Raw genomic sequence first — 18,882 nt, forward strand, 5'->3', positions numbered from 1 at the left:
TTTATAGTGACCTTGTTGTAGTTCTATCTCATGGCATCATCATTATATCCTTAAACAGCAAAGATACAGCGATGACATAATGATTACTACTATTACTTCTTACCGAAGGCAACAACCCACTTTTACTACACATTAGGACACAATGTAACTAGCAAATCGTATGAAATGTCCCTTGTTGGAAAGTTTTACTCCTACCTACAATAATATGACCAACTCAGCTCTAAATATGACATTAGGTACAATACAAACACAGTAACATCTGTTTTTTTATTTTCATGGAAGTTAGAAAACATTTTTAAAACAATAAAAAAACAGACAATGCCACAGTCCACAATATACAGCATGCAATAGGCTGACACAATAATACAATTATTTCTTACGTTATAAAAGGTAAAGTTTATTAAAAAAAAAGTAAACTCTTACACAAACATTCAAAATCCAATCCAGTGTACTCCAACTTCATTCATCAATCACCTTTTTATCCTGATGCCTCAACAGAAAGTGAAATTAAGACTAGCAACCATTAAGGACAATGAGGTCATGTCTTCTGTGTTTGTTAGGGATTTGTGGGGAGTTTACATGTAAATTAAAAACTCGTGGGTGTTTTATAGACCAGTATTTTTAGACTACTTCACTTCTTTTCAGTATTTTACTTTTTTCCCCTGGCAGCGTGGAACAGCATTTAGACCTTCATATTGCCAAAAAAATTAACAGAAAATATATTTTAACAGCTAATTGGGAGGACTTCAACTCATGAAAAACTAGCTACAGCCCTGATTGAGACAAATTCCTAAGGCTTTTTCTTTTTTTACTTTTAAATGCTATTCTCACAGTGCAGTCACATCATTGTCCTTGCCCTCGCTTTCCCTTTCCTCAGACCAGATGGCACTTCCAGAGAACTGCTTTAGATCTATCAACAATCCAGCCCCTCCACTTGCTTCACCTTTACCTTTCCCATCTCCCACTTTCTCCTCCCTCATCTCTCCCTTTGCCTGTGGCTGATCCACTAGCCTGGCTTGCTCCTCTTCCTCCAAACTTTCCAAACTTGGGTTATCATCTGAAGTGTCACCTCCTTTTCCCTTTGTATCACACTGCTCCACACTATCCTCCTCCTCCTCCTGGTCATCTCCCTCACTGTCACTCCCCTGGCTACCACCCTCCTCATCTTGGACTTCCTGCATTTCCTCCCCTTCTTCGTCAGTATCACTGCGAGGCCACAGCTGCACTCCGAGACATGACCCCAGAGCTAATGCTGCACCTCTCACCCGATCCCTGACCCCGCCTTCCTTATACACCATGCGCCGGACAGTATATTCTCCATTGGCCTCCCTGTTCAACTTCTTGTACAAGAAGATCAGCAAAACAATTAAGCCTATTAGGCAGAAAAAAATGATCAGCACAGTCCGAGTGGATGATTGATAGTTAATGACAGAGTCAGTCATACCTGAGGTGAAGAGAGAGAAAAGGGTCACTTAGCGAGTCAGCATGGTCACACATTGGGATCCATTCATTTCTGGGAATGTTTTTGTATTTAGTGGTACTGTCTATTAAAGAAATAGTTTGACATTTTGGGAAATATGCTTATTCACTTTCTTGCCGTTCATGCCACGCTCATGTCTGTAAGGTACATATGTAACTGAAGAAGCTGGTTAGCTTAGCCCAACATAAAGACTTCAAACAGGGAGAAACAGCTAGCCCAGTTCTGTCCAAAGGCTCCCAGGCTCTAAGAAATATTCCAACACATAGCAAGATATAATGTGTTAATGAGTGAGCTTTATAGGTTCTGTTTGCCTTTGACAGAGTTTCCCTGTTTCCAGTCTTTATGCTAAGCTAAGCTAGCAGGCTGCTGGCTGTAACTTCATATTTTCCATACAAACATGATCGGTATCAATCTTCTTGTAGCTAACTCTTAGCAAGAAAGTGAATAAGCCTACATCGTCAAACAATGCCTTCAACAGGATGGCCCAGAGAAGGATTTGGAAATAGTTTTTATGATTTGTTTTAGTCCATACTTGGATGCCACATGGGTGTGGTTTGTCATATAAAACAATGCCTGGCGTGCAAAGAAGATTAGATGATGCCAGCAAATGTATATTTCACATATTTTTCTTTAGTGCAATCAAAATTTCCCCTGGGGCAACCTAAACCTGCTTGACATATATGCAGAACATTATGTAGGCTGTTTGAACCAGATCTCAATCCACTGCTATTCCAGAAATCCTCACAATGTTATCAAGTTGTAAATCCCACAATATTGAGTCAGATTGGATTTAGAAATGTACTTTACCTCCTTAGAAAGGTCCCTGTTGAGTAGAGAAAAATCCCACTGGCTTGGTGTCAAAGTAACAGGCAGAATCTTGCAGGCAAACTCTTTTACTTTTAAAGCAGTTGTTAAGTTTTCATCAGAGGTCGATCCATGGGTACATTTATAATCAGGATCTATAAAAATGAAAATTAAAAAAGTAAATGACAGTGCATGGTGTTTCCAGCTAAACCTTTAGATGGCTGAACACTGATTTAAATGACAACAATGTCATTACAATATTCATCTGGACAAAAGAAAGGCAAAAGAAAAGTTTATCCATTCAGTTCAAATTTGCAGTGGAATTTCAGGTGCAAATTAAGCAGATTATTAAGAAATAATTCTGCTTTAAAAATCCACTGCAATGTGTTAATAATATTTAGGAGCTGCTCAATTTTAAGAAAGTAAACTGTAACCACAGGCTCATAATTGTAATATACATACATACATAAGCTGGAGATGTAACAGGAAGTCTGTATTGCCTTTATCTTGTTTGACTGTAAACTCTTTGCGTTGTCTGGAGTGACAGGAAGCTAGCAGACCGCTTGCAGTGTTGCTGGTTTCCTGTCAAAATGATGATAGAGCAGCATCAGTGAGCCTGCAATAGGAGGAAACTTTTTAGTTGTGGTTAATTAGACTAAGATCAGACATTAAGTATTACAACATAAAAAATTATATTACAGATATGAAGTAAGTGCAGTTGAGGTGCAATTAAAGCTGAAATGCACAAGGATAACTGCCCTAGGTGATTAATTAATGCCTGCAATACTGTAATTATACAACTATTTCATATGTAAAGTCCATTGAGTGAAAGAGTCAAGTATCTAAACTCAGAAATATTAACATCACATGTATACATGCTGTAATTAAATACGGAAGAGCAGACAAAGCCTTTACATTACGATTAATTAAGAAATGACAAAAATGTGTGCAGCAAACACAAGTTGAGACACTATTCAAAATATGGAAAAAGGAAGGAAATAAACTGTAATACGCTTACCCAAGTTGTGAGCAGAAGATAAAGCTTGTGGTGCCAGTCCCAGAACACAAACTCCAGCAATAGACTGACTTGTGTCATTTAGGGTGCTGCTGAACAGTGTGACAGCATGTGAAAATGAGAGAGGGAGTCGATGCATGAAATGTGGTGAAGATGGCTAAGGTAGGTGGAGGCTGGGGGGAGGAGGGTGGGACACAGATTAAAGACAAAATCAAGCGGGCTGTGGTGGAAAACACAGATAAGAAAATGTGCTATTTATTTATGGAAAGAGGAAGAAAGACATTTGAATTTCTTTTCTCAGCCGGGAGTGAATAACGCCACAAAGGGACAGCTAAGGTGAACATGCTCGCAGGGTTTGTAAAAAAAGTTCATGATCTTGAAGTGGAAGTTATATATGAAATTATATATTATACATTACACTGAATAGGGGAGTCTAAAAGTGTTACCCAAGACAACACGAGAACTAAAGCAGGATCCAGATGGTTCTTTGATTTAGGCAAGAATATTCATTATTATTCACTACAGTTGTGAGATTTGAGCCCATCAAAAGAGCAGCTCGAGTTCAAAAGCTGCACCCGACTTCTGAATGTGAAACAAGTCTGCCACATCCTGTTTTCACTCCAGTAGCCAAGCAGCCACAGCCCCTGCACTCAACGAAGACAACCCTATCAAAGCTGTACAGTAATTTTACACTGTATTATTCAGTTGAGGACACTGACTATCTGGTGTGCTATCATGACAAATCTAAAATCTACAGATGGAGAGGAGCCGCAGTGTGAAATTGCTATCAAATATTACACAATTTTAAGCCCAATAAAGATGGAAGATTCTCTGGTCTTAAAAGAAAAGATGATCTTTTTTTCCTTATTCATTGTGTATTTCCTTTCCTTTTCACCTTATCTTGTGTACTTGTTTTGTATCTTTTGACTTAAAAAATCAATGGCTTGTTTGTACTTTTAGCAAGTTATTCTAATTCATAGGTTCACAAAATGTTGTCATTTATAAAGTCTATTACAAAAAAACACGTTGGTGCCTCATGCAATTCTTCAATAGAGATATACTCCAATTTTAGATGGAAAGCAGCTGGAACAGCTGTCTTCAAGTCACACTGACAGGTTTTTATCTGGACTGAGTTAAGGATTTGTCAGTGTTGGTTGATGGATATAGTGATTGTCCTGTTGTATTACCATCCTGATCTGGGTCCCTGCTGCCTAAGGATGATACTACAGACTCACACAAACACAACCACCGCACCACCATCATTCATGATACCACCACCAGCCACTTTCATGCACGATGGTAGCTTGTGTGCAGAGTCTGCAGAGTTTAGTTTTCTTTTTTATCAGACCACAGATTATTGTATCATGCCATTAGTTTGTGGTGCCAGTCTTTCATACAGACAATGCACCTTGCTTGGTTGCTTAGTTTGTTTAGATGACCGATTAAAGACGAGAGTACTGCTGTGCTAATGTAAAACTCCAAAACCTTTCTTTTCTAACAGTTTCACTTCATTTTAAGGATATTTATAACGTATATGAAATTCAGACAACAAATGTGTACGAAAGCCAATATAATTATACAATATATTGCATCCTTTAGTGAGGCAATGTGTTGTGTGTCTGTGCATGTCTATTTAACTGGAGTAGGCAGTAGTTGCGTGGCACACAGTCAACACACTCAATATGTACAATATCCACAAGAACCACAACTATATATAATCATGTTCAGAACATTCAGAAAAGCCATTCCATTAATACAAAGGAGGAATGAATGTTTATTGGGTTTTCACAAAGTAGTCTCATTTAACCTGCTACTGGTTTTTTACAGTTAGTGTTGAGGGGTTAAATGCATAAAGAAATATAAATGGATAAGCTTGATGTGGAATGTACCATTGTTAGACGATCATCGACTGATGCAGAGGTAACAGATAAATGCCTCTAAATGTAATGAAAAAAACACAACTAAAATAAAAAAACAGAACTTCCATCTTTTAACACCAATACAAATGTAACTGCAGGCTGTAGAAAATGTTTCACGTTTCATTGTAACTTCCTCTGTGGCTGCAAAACACTTAGCTGAATTGCTGTTCTGTGTTTTAGTGAGACTGCACTGTAACTAGCATTGGTTTATATTTGTATGTACTGTATGTAGCACAACTTGGGCCCTGTGTCCACTGGGCAACTCTCATTTCAGATGCTTAGCGAGATCCTGGTTCTTTAGGGGGCACCAGATAGTGCAGCCTTTTCACACATGTCAAAAGGAAAGAGGCGAGTATTTCTGCGTATTTATATATTAATGATAATGTGGACATATACCTTGCCTCATAGTGTTACAGAACATTCACAAAGCCGCCACTCTCTCCCGATAACGCGAGGTATGAAATCACAAGTGGTACCTTTTCATTGACTGCAAAGACTACACGGAATTACGATACACATAAATATTCAACTACACTCTCATCAGCTATTATTCACTGTTAAATTCGTGATTTGTGCACAATCAGATTTTCCTACCGTTAACCTTACACACGGCGTCCTATAATGAAGCAGTAAAACAAAGCACAAGTCACACGATGAGTTAACAATTGGGGGTCTGATATGACATCACAGTTTAGCAGCTTTAACTACCTGATTAAATAGCCCTAATGGTTACATTTGGGAGTGCTTCAGAGAAAAAAAAAATCATATTGGAGGTACTTCATCGCTTTGCTATAGTGTGTCGTCCTTCATTAGCTTTAATACAATGCTTTTATCACTACTTTGTGCGTTAATTTGAGGCAATGGTGCCATTGCAGCTCCTTCAAAAGCCCTTCAAAATGAACGCGAAGATTTTGCAAAGCTCAAAGCTGCACTATATGCACCATCAAATAGCTGCTACAATACTCGTTCATATGAAAAAACAAAACTATCTCACTGTCAGAAATCACTCTATGCAGATGACACCCTGCTCTCAGCCACAGTCTGGACAACAATCACAGAAACAAACTGTGGCATCGTTTTCATCACAATAGTTGGTTGTAAGCCACTGTGATTCAAAGTTCGTCGCTACCCTACACTACATTCTCCCACTCACACAGCTTAAGGTACTGTTGTTTCTAGTAAGGCTATGGTCTATGGATTTAGTAAGAATGCCCTCCGAATGTAGTGGTTCTCCGCCTTGCTCATACGTCGCCGTCCTCAATCCGAGCCAGCTGCCTCTCCAGCAACTCGATCCTCTGGCTCTGAGCGAGGACAACAGCACGCAAGGCTTTCATTTCTGCCAACAACTCGTTCAGCACATCGTCCTGAAAGAAGGAAGGCGAGAAGGAAGTCAGAAAACGACTGAGCATGAAAAACGTTCGTAAGGCCAATATGTCTCATTCCGTCTACTCACCTCTCTCTTTGGCCTCTCAGTATTTCCATCTGTCTCCCTTGAGGTTACTCGTGGCTGTGGCACCTCTTCCTCTGTCTCCTTGGTGGCAGATGTGGGAGATGCTACACTGCCTGCTGAAGGCGGGGCGGCCCCAGAGTCCTGTGAGGCGAGCTGGGGTTTGCTTCTGAGGGTGTCTCTGTGCTTGGATGGATGAGCTGTGTACCCACCGCTCAGAGAGACCAACAGGGGCGGTGCATCCTGCCCAGCAATCCATTCATCAGCCAGGAGAGCCGGCTCCAAGCCAGCTGTGTCCGGGTAAAGGTCTCCCTGAAACAGATCTGACTGTGGAGGCAAGATGGAGACAGAAAAGTGTTTTTATTACACAGTTATGGATATACTGGGCATGCAGAAGGCTTGCAATTCTATTTTTAAATAATAAGTAACATGAATTATTTATTTTAAAACTGGTTTTACTTTTTTTAAGGCTGTGTATGGCTTACCTTTCGTGGTACAGTCATAGAAATGGGTTCCACTTTCCTTTCATGGAGTTTGTAGAACCTACAGAAGGCCAGGAAATTAGTAAACTTGTTAAAGGATGAGGCTTGCATATTCTACACATTTCTTAATGTCAACAAACCCCATGAAAAGAAGAAGAAAACGTGTCTCTAAATGCTTTATTATGTATTGATGCTAAGAGTGGCACTCGGACCAAAGCCCAATCGTTCCTACAGAAGATATAAATAAGCTTCATATTAAACAAAGGCTCAGTAACTTCCTAAAAAAATTGGGCACTGTAGTTTTTAGCAAACGTTACTTAAATAGAAGTAAATAGTGTATTTGTTGGGGACTACTTTCAGCAGCGGATGAATACACATTTGGTGCAACAGTAAGTATTTACGGCAGCAGAATGGTAAAGCTTATTTGTGTGTTTTTAATTAACAATGGAAGTCTACGGAATAAGCTACATGAGGCTTTGGCTGCACAGGCAACACAATTTATTGTTGTTTTTGGTATTTCCATGGACTTCCATGGGCTCACCAGCCTTTTAAAAATCAGTAATTAAAAGCATGACCAAACATATTTACCTGGCAATTTCACACTTGTTGACATCCACGCCTCTTTTACTAAGAAAGCCTGCACCTCTCTGAGGTTCCTTGCTGCTGTATAAACTGAGGAAGTGGACATACGGGGATTCATCCGTCACTTCAAAATACCGGATGGTGCAGTCCCCCTGAAAGCCAGATGATAATCTAATTAAGATGACTGAACCAAATATGAACAGGAAATGACACTAATTTTATCAGTTGAGTGTTCTGTGTGCAATCCTGAGGTCATACCTTTCCACACAGGTAGACCATGTTTGTGTCAGGGTCATAAAAGGGTAGAAGAACCCCGTTACTTGTATCCATCTCCTGCACTGCCATTGGCTCAGATAGATCTTTCTGTAAAAAAAAAAAAAAAAAAAAGGAAAGGCAAAAAACATTGATTTCACACTACTTCAATGCATTCAACCCACCACACAATTCTGCAAAACCCCGGATTTTGTTCAGTGATATAGCTTAACGTTTAATGCCAACATTTTAAAATAAATGGCAAATAAACTATGGTTATGATATGTTTCAGGTTAGACAAGTAAAACACTTGGTTAAAGGACAGGTTCACAACTTTTCAAGTCTGCCTTAAAACAATAGTCATGTGCCTATATGAACATTGAAACAGGTTTTGCTTGCTGTAATCATTTGTCCTGGCCATACTGATTATTAAAAGAATCCTTCTTAATGTAAGTAATGCTTTTTTTTAATGCAAACTTTTATTCAAAAGTTTCTCTGAGGCTAACATGAAGCTTTAATAGCCTGAGTTAGTCAGTAAAGTGGATATCTTCCAAAAGTCCCTCCACTTCAGCTCAACACAGACACATTGTCCAGGGAAACACAAAGAGAGTCTTTGTACTAAAAGGACGGTAACTTCGGAATATATCCACTTGATTTGACTAACTCAGACGGCTGAAGCCTCATGTCAGCTTAAATAAGCTAATATAAACTTCAGATTGTATTTGTACACAGAAAGAGGACTGTAAAAATAGTTGGTCTGTGTCTGGACACAAACTACCACAGCTTCCTACATTGACATCGAATGTCAACTGTGCACTGCAGAATTGTTCAATATGAATGTAATTCTTAGTGATATTGGGCTGGTCTGTTAGGAAGACAAGAGGCAGGTCAGACTTACCGTATCCCACAATGCCAGCTGTCTCTCACTCATACGGCTGAAGCCTGTGGTCAGGATCTTCCCATCTGAGAGGAACACAGCTCTCATTGGCCTGGTGCCATCGTGGACCTTCTCCTTCACCTAGGAGAACAATTAGAGAGGGATAAAGGACTAATGTAACATAGTAATGAGGAAAGACCAAGCAAGGGAGCGCTGTAGGATTACAGGATCATAACTATAGGATTAGCAAAAATGGGAAATAACCTTGAGGACGGTGCCCCTCCGTGGGTCGATAACACGCAGAGCCTTGTCCTTGCAGACGGTGCAGACAGCGCTGCCGTCCTTGTTCCAGCTGACACTGTAGATCAGGTCTGGGTGGGCATCACTCAGCTGGTACACGAGCTCCCCCGTGCCCACGTTCCATACACAAATCACATTATCGCAGCCTAGAGAGAGGAGGACACGACATCCAATGTAGTGGTGTTAGTCCAGTGGAAAGGAAACATGTCCAGCATAAACGTTTAAAGTATTATTTGTATAGCACCATTTCACACAAAAGCAGTTGAAGCTGCTTTACATGATAATAAAATAAAAACAGAGAAGCAAATAAGAACATACAGACAGATAAATACATAGATAAGAACAGCAATAAGAAGTTTAGGAGGCAGGCTATTCAATGATTTAAGTGCATGTATGCTAAATGTAGGAACATAAAGGAGACTGGTGCCTTGTGACCTGAGAGAGTTTATAAACTGAGAGGATGTCGGATGTGGTGCAAGGCCATTAAGAGCTTTGTATCTACAACTGCAATGCAAAATGTACATTATTAGTTCTGAAAACAACAGGAGGCCAAAGGGGGTTTCTGAGAACCGGAGTGAAGTGGTCTGACTGACTGAAGAGGCAGCAGCTTGACTTGAAAACTTTGTCTGAAGAAATGTAATGATCGAGTTTGTCTTTGGTGGTGTGTTGGCTCTTGGATCTGCTGAACGAAGGCAACTTGACGTGTGACAGGTGCGTGCTCGTATACAAATGCAGTGCAGTGGCTGTAGGTGAGTGGCTCCTTCCTGGTGACAGCAGACTATATAAAGAAGTGGCGCGCTGTTTTACCGAGGCAGAACTTGTCTCCCTCATCTCCCAACCGGACACACTTTAACTACTGTGTGATCGGTAAGATGTTCAGTGTGCCCTGCCGACGCTGTTACCTTTTGAGGTTTGTAGGATGCGGGCTGCCAGCTATAAACCCATGTTCTCAATCAGCTTCTTACTATCAGTCATTAATACCTAATGCTGTGTAATTTGGTTTCCTTGATTTCATCATGTTTTGCCACATTACATTTCTGCTTTGTTTCTTATATTGGACTTGCGCAGTCCGACACCGCTCGTAACTCCATTATTTACCAAATTTTAAATCAACATCATCATAGTTCAACAATCTGTCTCTGTGGCTAGTCGAGATGTAGGGAAGATGAGTTCATCTCACGTCAAGCCTCAGCCAAGAGAAGTAATTTACTTACAGGTTAAAAACAGAGCTTGTAGTAACAGAAGGCAGCTGCTCGCAATGTGTGAGGTAAAAATCTCATACATCAATGTCTACTTCCTCCTTGTGTGTGTGTTTGGGATACACAGCTAACATAGAATTTATTTCAAAAGAAACTATTTTTCAGGTTAATCACGTTCTCCCTTGCACGCTATGAATTGCTGAGGGGGGAAATCCAATTCCTTGCTTGTATAATGCAGTAGTATTTGAACTGTCTGTCACTAAACACCAACACAGTAAGATAAGAGCAGCTCTTCAACTCTCACTATTTACAAACGGATGGGTATATTAGTTACGTGGCAAAACTGACTTGTATACTGACGATATATAAAAGTCCTTTGACGTGATCTGCCAGCACACACCCTTCTTTTTGTTTTTATGTAAACGCATGTAAAACAGCATATAAACCACATTGGCCTTGTTGCACGGCTGCACAGTTTAACCAAGCTCTCTACAGTGGACAGGTAAAAAGAGAGCAGTGTCTAATCGAGTGATCTAAGTCACATTTCAAGCAGTCGCAGGTAGTGTTTTTTTGCAATCAATTATGGGGCACCCGAATGTGATAAATGACATTACCTGCAGTCAAGAGGATGTTGAAGGCAGTTGGGTGCCAAGCCAGGATTCCCACTCTTTTGCTGTGTCCCTCGAGGGTCACAATGGGCTCAGTCATTGGACTCGTCAGGCCCCCGTCTGGGATCTGCCACACCTTCCACACAACAAGACATGGCAGACATTTGCACTTACTTAGCATAAAGACTGGAAGTGGGCGGAAACAGCTAGCCCGACTAGTCATAGTGTACTGCATAGCATACTGTAACCCACCGTAAAAACACAAAATTGTCGTTTTTAGTCTTCGGTTGTTGCACAAAATAAACAAACGTGTTAATTAGTGAGCTTTAGAGGTGCTGGCAGGTGGAATTTGTTGCCTTTGGACAGGCTAGCAGTTTCCCCCTGCTTCCAGTGTTTGTTCTAAGCTACCTGTCTTGTAGCTGTAGCTACATGTTTCCTGCACAGACATGAGAGTGGTATCGACCTTCTCATATAACTCTTGGCAAGAAAGGGAATAAGAGTACTTCCTAAAGTGTCAAACTATTCCTTTATGGTTCCTTGGATGGACTGCATGTGAAACTGATTGAGCACTTTAGCCTCTGCAGTCTTTTCAGAATTGTATTATTGTCAGAATGAAAAAACGGCTTTTAAACAGCATTTACATGATGGGACACTAAAACACTTTAGCTCTTTAATAGCAACAACAATAGATTACTTCCTTTAACCGAAGAAGAAAGAAATTCACTGCAGGTGAACCTCTACAGAGACGTAACTGTGGTCAGAGTAAGCTGAGTCATATGTGACAGCAGGTGACACAGATAACTGACAAAAAGGGCCACAAACCATCGGAGCACAAGCTTGACGAGCCTCGAAACTGATAACCAACCTTCACTGTGCAGTCCTCTGAGGCACTTGCAATGATGCTGTCGTCATGAGGAGACCACTGGATGTCCAGCACCGGTGCCGCATGGCCGCACACTGTGGGACAGGACTGATCGACTCTGCCGCTCTGTGGGAGAGCCAAAAATCATGACACTGTGACGGTTGGTAGAGAAAGTTTAACACATCACAGGAGTATAACCTTTGTCCACTATTTGTCTTGGAACTGTAAAAGTGCTGCATATGCATTAGCCAGACATGGAGCGAGGCGTCAAAGAGTTGCCTTTAGGAGCAGAGTCAAAGATAGGAAACAAGATAGAGGCTTTTAAAAAATATTGATCCACTGTTTAGCTGATGCTACATGTAATATACAGGGGGGGGGGGGTTGAACCTTGTTGATCGGAACAACGAGGAAGGCCCCTCCTCCGCCAGCTTCGATGATGACGGCGATGAATTTGGGGTTGACCGCGCACAGGGGGCTGTCCCCCGTCACGCGGGACACCCTGACGTCGTCGATGCAGTGCTCAGCTTTCCACGCCTGGGCGAAGACGTGGCGGAACTTGCTCTGCCGGACCACACCTCGTCTGAAAGACATATCTGTGTAGAACAATAAAAAAAAAACATGACAAGTGAATGATATGGCAAATTCAAAACAAGAAAGCAAAGTGGTACATAATACGTTCTATAATAACTTCAAATGGGTAAACACCACCGAAAGAGAGCAACTGAACTAAGTTACAATGATTGATTTTGATAAATTTCGATAAATTGTTTCAATTAATTATCAAGAAAAAAATGCTTGAAAGACATTCTCTGGTTCCAGCTTCTGAAATGTGAAAAAGAAAATGCTTTTCTCAGTTTAATCTATGGATGATCTTCTTTAAACTGTTAGTTGAACGATGTCACCTTGGGAAATTTTTATTTTACAATTATATAATAATAAATATTTATTAGTTGCAGCCATAGACTGAACGGCTTTTGCCAAAGTAAAACACATGAGCGTCAGATGACTTTGTAAAACATCTGTTTGATAGTTCAACATTTACTTTTTTTAAGATAAAAACATGGATGATGACTTAATACATAAGAAACACATGAGAAAGCCTGAGAGGATATCGTTTTGGCTTGAAGCTTTTCTTTCGTCTGCTTTTCAGTGTATAATTGATTTTAAATATTACGCATGAATATGTTTAATTTGAAAGTACATAGAAGTAATAATGTCAAAACTGATGTTTTCTTTTAGTTTTGTATGTGTGTAACTGGAAGATGCCTTGTTTTTGATGTTTGATGAAAGTATGAACAAGGGATGGGCTAAATGTCAGCTAACTACATGCTAAATGATGGTTTTAGTCATTTCCAAGTGAATGTGCGGCAGTGAGCAGCTGCCTTCTGTTACTACAAGTTGTTTTGGCTTTCTGCATCTGCGTCCAGCTAATTAAAATCATAGTCCATTCGGTTACTTCACAGTTTATTCAGTGAACATCTTTACATTGTCAGCGAGAGAGAAAAGGGGTTGTCAAAACAGCAGGGAAATTCTTTCACGGTGGGAGTCTGTCCTGAAAAGTACAGTCAGGCTTCAGTGGACAAAAGGGCATGATCCGCCTGAAACCAAAACATGCTGTGGCAGTGAGGGGAAGGGGGTTGGGCAGTCCGAACTACTGAGGCAGGGGAGCCAGTAACTCTATATGCCATCTACCTAATGCTTCACAGTTGTCAAAGCAAATTGTATTTTAGCAGGGGTATGCATGCTGTAGTTTGCATTTTCTCCAGCAGCCTGTGAGGACAAGCCTGCTCCACATCCATGCAATTTTGTACAGCAGAGCCCAGGAATGTAACACTTCCATCGGTATTCAGACCTACGTTACTGAACAGTGTTCTCCTTTTGTAAAATGGTGCTTTTAATTCGATGCAATATTGTTACAAAAGACCCCCACAGTGTTTGTCCACCATTTGTGTGACGGTTTCTATTGTTGTCTGCACACAACACGCGGAAAAATGTGGCTTTGCAAAGAGTAACTACAGGCATGAGCAACAAAGGACGCGTATAAATGCGTAGTTAATCCCAGAATGAGACATATCAAGGAAATTGCCAGGTTATTATTTTCGAGTACAATAGCATACCTGGTTTTTGAGCGCCCTCTCCTAATTGGGAAAAAGGATCACCAAAGACTCGGGCGTGACAGGAGGAGGCCAATAAAATAATCCGCAGCCAGCAACAGTAACTTAATCCTCTCCTGTGTCCGGGCAGGCGTTCACGTCGATTGCGCAGACCTATAACAAAATACGTCCATTAGAAATAAAGACCCATTCGAATTATGGCCACGTATTCCGCTATTCTCGTGTTGGTTTGTCAGTAACTACGCATGTCTGGTGTAGTAAAAAGCCTAACCTGACGGAGCATGTCCCGTGCAGATATACGGCTACATTAAATGGACCCCGGCTGATGGTGGTGATGTGGGAAGAGATGTAGACGGTTCTCGCCCCGTCTCTTGCTTCACAAACGACTGAATTGGGGCGATGGATTGGGCAGAATCCCAGACACTTCCGCTCATGGCAGGATATATCAAAGATACGCAAGAGTCAAGAGCGATAGCATCCGTTTACATCCAGATTCACATCTCCCAGACCGGATGTGTACGCAACGACGAAAAACGCCTTAAATTGGAGGATGAAATAATTGCTAGTTTGATGTACAAACTAACTAATTAAAGTGACAGTTTGTCAGTGTTCGGTTACATCATACTACGCATGCGTGAAACAAAGGTACATTTTTTTCTATTTGTATACCAGTTTTTGAAGACGTGTTGCATTTTGTAAACTTTACAACAAACAAACACTTTACAAAGAGGCTGCAGCAGAAAAAAACATGTTTGACTCAAGTCTTAACTGACTTTCAAAGGTAAAGGTGGGTGTAAGATCACTGAAAGCACTTACGCAAAGACAGAAGTTGGCAAAAATAAGAATAAACTGTATTTTTACTGCCTGATAGACCCAAGGGGTTTTTATGAAGGGCACAATATTTTACTTCAGATTGTTCGTTCTACTGCACCTCGTACTTTACGCCATGGATGAGGTTATGGCAAAGGTGTACAAAAGGTACACCCACACTGTACGCATGTCAGTGTTTCTGGTTTATTTGGAAAGATAACTCCTAGAAATGTACTCGGTCAAAACATTTTGTCCACAAACATTAGGTTGAAATGTAAGAAAGAATTAAGGAATATTGATAGAGACAATACATTGTAATAAAATATGAATATCAATTATGTTAGTACAATCCCTTTTCAAAACATGTATATTTTCATTGTCTGTATATTTTCATTAGTCTTATTTAGCTACCTATTGTTACTAGAATTAAGGTAAATTGTTCATGTTTTTTTTATGCTGGTAAAATTTACGCTGCTGAATGTGTTGTGTATGGCCCTTCAGTGCCACCTAGTGTTTAATATGGCACATGGTTCATTATTTGTTCCCAACAAAGTTGTATTGTGAAGTCGGTGAAGTGAATGGCGGTGTTCGCAGGAGGTATAACAACAGTAACAGGCAGAAGTTGTTTTACAGTACTCATAATATACTTTAAATACTGTGGTGTGGCAAATGTGCAACAGGTGGCTCCGTGGCGCAATGGATAGCGCATTGGACTTCTAGATGCTTATGAAGTGATTCAAAGGTTGTGGGTTCGAGTCCCACCGGAGTCGCATTTTTGATCTGCTTGAGAATATTGTGAAGTGCATGAGAATTGACTCAGTTGTAGAGTTAGTATAGTCGTCTTCCTGTATTCGTTTTTAGGCTCGCGATAAAAATGCTAATTTTGAACATAAAACTTTTCAACATGTACACAACAACGTCAGCGGATTACTATCATTAATGTTAGCTAATGTCTGTAGTGAATGCGAACTAAATATTGTAACGTCAGTCATTTTAATGTAATTTATGTCAACAATCTATTTAGCATTTTGTAGCTAATGTTATCCAAGGCTAGCTAGTTAGTAAAAAATACTGAACGTGTCAAGTTAGTGAGATGCAATCAAGTACGCAATCTATCCTTCAAAATAAAACATCGAGAAAACTAATAGAATGCACTAAAGTGACAATAGTATATGTTTATTGATAATGTACTATTGACAGAACAGGGATATGTGTGTATATATATATATATATATATATATATATATATATATATATATATATATATATACATATATATATATATATATATATATATATGTATATATACATATATATACATATATATATGTATATATATATATATGTATATATACATAAATATAGACATACTTATACATTGCTGTTGTATATATTTCTTACTGTTATTTTTCACTTTAATATTGTAAATGTGTATATTTTTTATTTTCTATTTCTTATTTTTATATTTTGTACATACTTTTATTTCTATTTCTTTTCTATTCTTTTTATTTCAATAAACTGGACTGGTCTGACCACTCTCAGGCCCTGTACAAGAAGGGCCAAAGCCGCCTCCACCTGCTGAGGAGGCTGAGGTCCTTCGGTGTGTGCAGGAAACTGCTCCGGACTTTTTATGACACTGTGGTAGCTTCGGCTATCTTCTATGCTGTGGTCTGCTGGAGGGGGGGCAGCACGGACAGGGACAGGAGGAGGCTCAATAGACTAATTAGACGTGCCGGCTCTGTTCTGCGCCAAAGCTGCAGCAGAGCCGGCAGCCGCTGACGGAGCTGGGCCAGCTGCAGCAGCAGATGTGGCTGCCTGTGATTGAGGTGTAACAAAGAAAATAACAAAGAAACACACACACACACACATCTATACAAATCAATCTTAACAACATATTTTATGGTTGGACTTCAGTCTATTTCTATCATTTAAGTATCCCAGTGAACTTTACCTTGTGAAATCCGCACACGCAGACCTGTGCTCCACCAAACAGAGACATCTGGCCCCGATGCTGGAGTGGACACTTCTCTACCTGTAACAAACCAAAATTAAAAATCACCAGAATACATGGCAATAATTGTTGACACTGACATGTACAAAAAGCTATACCTTATGATAGAGGTCATGCCATTTCTTTTGCCTCGGGGCTGGTCTATTCCCAGCGTCAGCGGGCCAAACCCCCGTAGTGTCCTCAGCCGGGACAGCCACTCATCGTCCCCCATGGCACGATGCTTCTTGAGTTTAGATGTCATCTGATATCAAAACGGAACAGGACAATGGTGTCAAAAGGTCAGGCGCTCAATGGGGCCCCCTCTCACTTTATCCAAAAAGATAAAATTATTGTATAAGATTAAATAGAATAATTCTATATTACAGGCATGACCATGAAATTACTATTTTCTATATATCTACAATTTGCTTATAGGGAAGCATTTTGTACCTTTGTCAGGAAAGCGGCTTGAGGCTTAAATGAGGCTTATTATAATCATCATTATTACTACTGTCAACCAACAATGGGTTAAACTATCAGAAACTATTACTCTGTAATTGCCTAACGTTATATGAAATTAGCTAGCTAGGTTAGCTAGCTACTGACCCGGCATTACTGTATAGTTACTGTATAGTTACTGTACACATAACGTTTACAGTACATCCTAATTCTTTAGCTGGCAAAGTGAACCACAACGCAAAATCGCGGGCAAATAAATGAACACACTCACTAAACATTTGACAAGTTTAATACGAGACATTTGCCGGTAAACAGATTAGTTTACGACAGAAATGTGAAGACATTTGAGTACGTCCTTAGCTAGCAAAGTGAACCACAAGGTAAGATCGCGGGCAAATACGTGAACACAGCGCCCGGTAATAGATAACAACCAGAAATGTGAAAAGTTGATTTGTATTTACCGCGAAACGTGCCGGTACGAGCGAGCGCCGGTCGTGTTCATTCACCTGTACTGTAGCTAAGGGCGCCGGCCACCGCTGGACAGTCATAATAAAATCGAAGCTTTCTGATTGGTAAGAAAAGGAGAGAGGCGGCGTCTTTTGGATTGGTTAGAAAAGGAGCGGTGGGAGGAGGGGGGAGTTTGCGATTGGCAAGAATTGGAGAGGGGGGATCTTTTGATTGGCAAGAATTGGAGCGAGGGAGCTTTTGATTGGCAAGAATTGGACGCGAGGACGCGGTCGCATGTGATGTGGGAAACTGTCCGCTGGACTCCATTGAGGAGGTGGGGGAGAGGAGGATGTTAGCCAAGCTGACATCCATCATGGACAACACCTCTCACGCGCGACCGCAGGTCGTTCATTACGGCTATAAGACTGTTTAATTGCACATAAATCTGCACAATCTGTACATACTTTATATTTTCCGTGGATATATTTATTTTTGTCCCCCATATTTTTTATATCTGTATTTATTATTTGTATATTGTTTTTCTTTTTTTAAAAATACTTCTAATTCTTATTGACACAGTGCTTGTCTGCTGTGTGTTTCTGCACCTTTCTGTCTTTTATGCTGTGAATTTCCCCATTGTGGGATTAATAAAGTCTATCTTAATCTTAATCCTGAATGGGAGCACCAGTACTGTACAATTTCCCCCCGGGGATCAATAAAGTATTTCTGATTCTGATTCTGATATGGACGTGGTGGGAGAAAGGAGAATGATGGCTATCATCCCTGATGAAGAACATGTCCCACCCCATGCATGTCAGGTCTTTCCTCCCTGCTGCTGTCAGGCTTTACAATCAGCACTGCTCCCAAAAGATCACACACACTAAATGGACAATCTACTCTCATGCACACACACTCTCATTTTTGAATGTATAACAAATGGTGCAATATCCATATCTCTCTATGTACAATACAGTAAAAGTTCTTTATCCTTTCTGTGAATTTGTTAATTTGTAAACTTGTAAATTATAGTTGTTGTTGGTTCTTTTTTTATTATATAATTGTTCTATAGTTTTTTATAACTGTCTTTATTGTTTTTATTTATGTATTATATATTTTTCTTATTTTTCTTACTTGTGTTTCTTGCTATTGCAGTATCCAGTATGCTGTTGTAATAACGCACATTTCCTTGCTGAGGGGTTAATAAAAGATTATCTTATTTTATTTTATCTTATCTT

At 40.1% G+C, this 18,882-nt stretch overlaps 2 protein-coding genes and 1 non-coding gene across 5 annotated transcripts; 1 reads left to right on the plus strand and 2 right to left on the minus strand.

Moving 5' to 3' along the window:
* Positions 1-248: 248 nt before the first annotated feature.
* Positions 249-3,404, minus strand: LOC139306088 (uncharacterized). 3 transcript variants are annotated; one of them, XM_070930049.1, is made up of 4 exons: positions 3,303-3,404; positions 2,751-2,900; positions 2,288-2,439; positions 249-1,444 (listed from the first exon to the last, which is right to left on the minus strand). In XM_070930049.1, exon 4 carries the CDS (start codon positions 1,440-1,442, stop codon positions 828-830), a length of 615 nt encoding a protein of 204 aa, XP_070786150.1. In that variant the 5' UTR covers positions 1,443-1,444; positions 2,288-2,439; positions 2,751-2,900; positions 3,303-3,404; the 3' UTR covers positions 249-827. The 3 variants fall into 3 exon arrangements, with proteins under 3 accessions (XP_070786150.1, XP_070786151.1, XP_070786152.1); XM_070930050.1 differs by having other exon boundaries at positions 2,747-2,900; XM_070930051.1 differs by having other exon boundaries at positions 2,751-2,866; positions 3,303-3,332.
* Positions 3,405-5,060: 1,656 nt separating this feature from the next.
* On the minus strand, positions 5,061-12,418 carry coro1b (coronin, actin binding protein, 1B). The gene is made up of 10 exons (XM_070929511.1): positions 12,215-12,418; positions 11,831-11,953; positions 10,972-11,101; positions 9,123-9,304; positions 8,880-8,999; positions 7,988-8,092; positions 7,736-7,881; positions 7,151-7,208; positions 6,672-6,992; positions 5,061-6,582 (listed from the first exon to the last, which is right to left on the minus strand). Exons 1-10 carry the CDS (start codon positions 12,416-12,418, stop codon positions 6,460-6,462), a joined length of 1,512 nt encoding a protein of 503 aa, XP_070785612.1. The 3' UTR covers positions 5,061-6,459.
* A 3,015-nt stretch (positions 12,419-15,433) lies between these two features.
* Positions 15,434-15,521, plus strand: trnar-ucu (transfer RNA arginine (anticodon UCU)). The gene is given in 2 exon segments: positions 15,434-15,470; positions 15,486-15,521. It is a non-coding gene; the product is annotated as a tRNA-Arg (tRNA).
* Positions 15,522-18,882: the final 3,361 nt, after the last annotated feature.

This window comes from Enoplosus armatus, chromosome 23 (genome assembly GCF_043641665.1).
Source record: "Enoplosus armatus isolate fEnoArm2 chromosome 23, fEnoArm2.hap1, whole genome shotgun sequence".
Classification (NCBI taxonomy): domain Eukaryota; kingdom Metazoa; phylum Chordata; class Actinopteri; order Centrarchiformes; family Enoplosidae; genus Enoplosus; species Enoplosus armatus.

What these genes read in the sequence shown, in the direction of transcription:
- LOC139306088 (XM_070930049.1), bottom strand. Translation starts at nt 1,442, where the DNA reads ATGACTGACTCTGTCATTAACTATCAATCATCCACTCGGACTGTGCTG.
- coro1b (XM_070929511.1), bottom strand. Translation starts at nt 12,418, where the DNA reads ATGTCTTTCAGACGAGGTGTGGTCCGGCAGAGCAAGTTCCGCCACGTC. An exon ending in CAGAGGACTGCACAGTGAAG is followed by an intron (nt 11,102 to 11,830) that starts GTTGGTTATCAG and finishes GTTGTGTGGAAG; the next exon opens with GTGTGGCAGATCCCAGACGG. An exon ending in CTATGACTGTACCACGAAAG is followed by an intron (nt 6,993 to 7,150) that starts GTAAGCCATACA and finishes TTGCCTCCACAG; the next exon opens with TCAGATCTGTTTCAGGGAGA.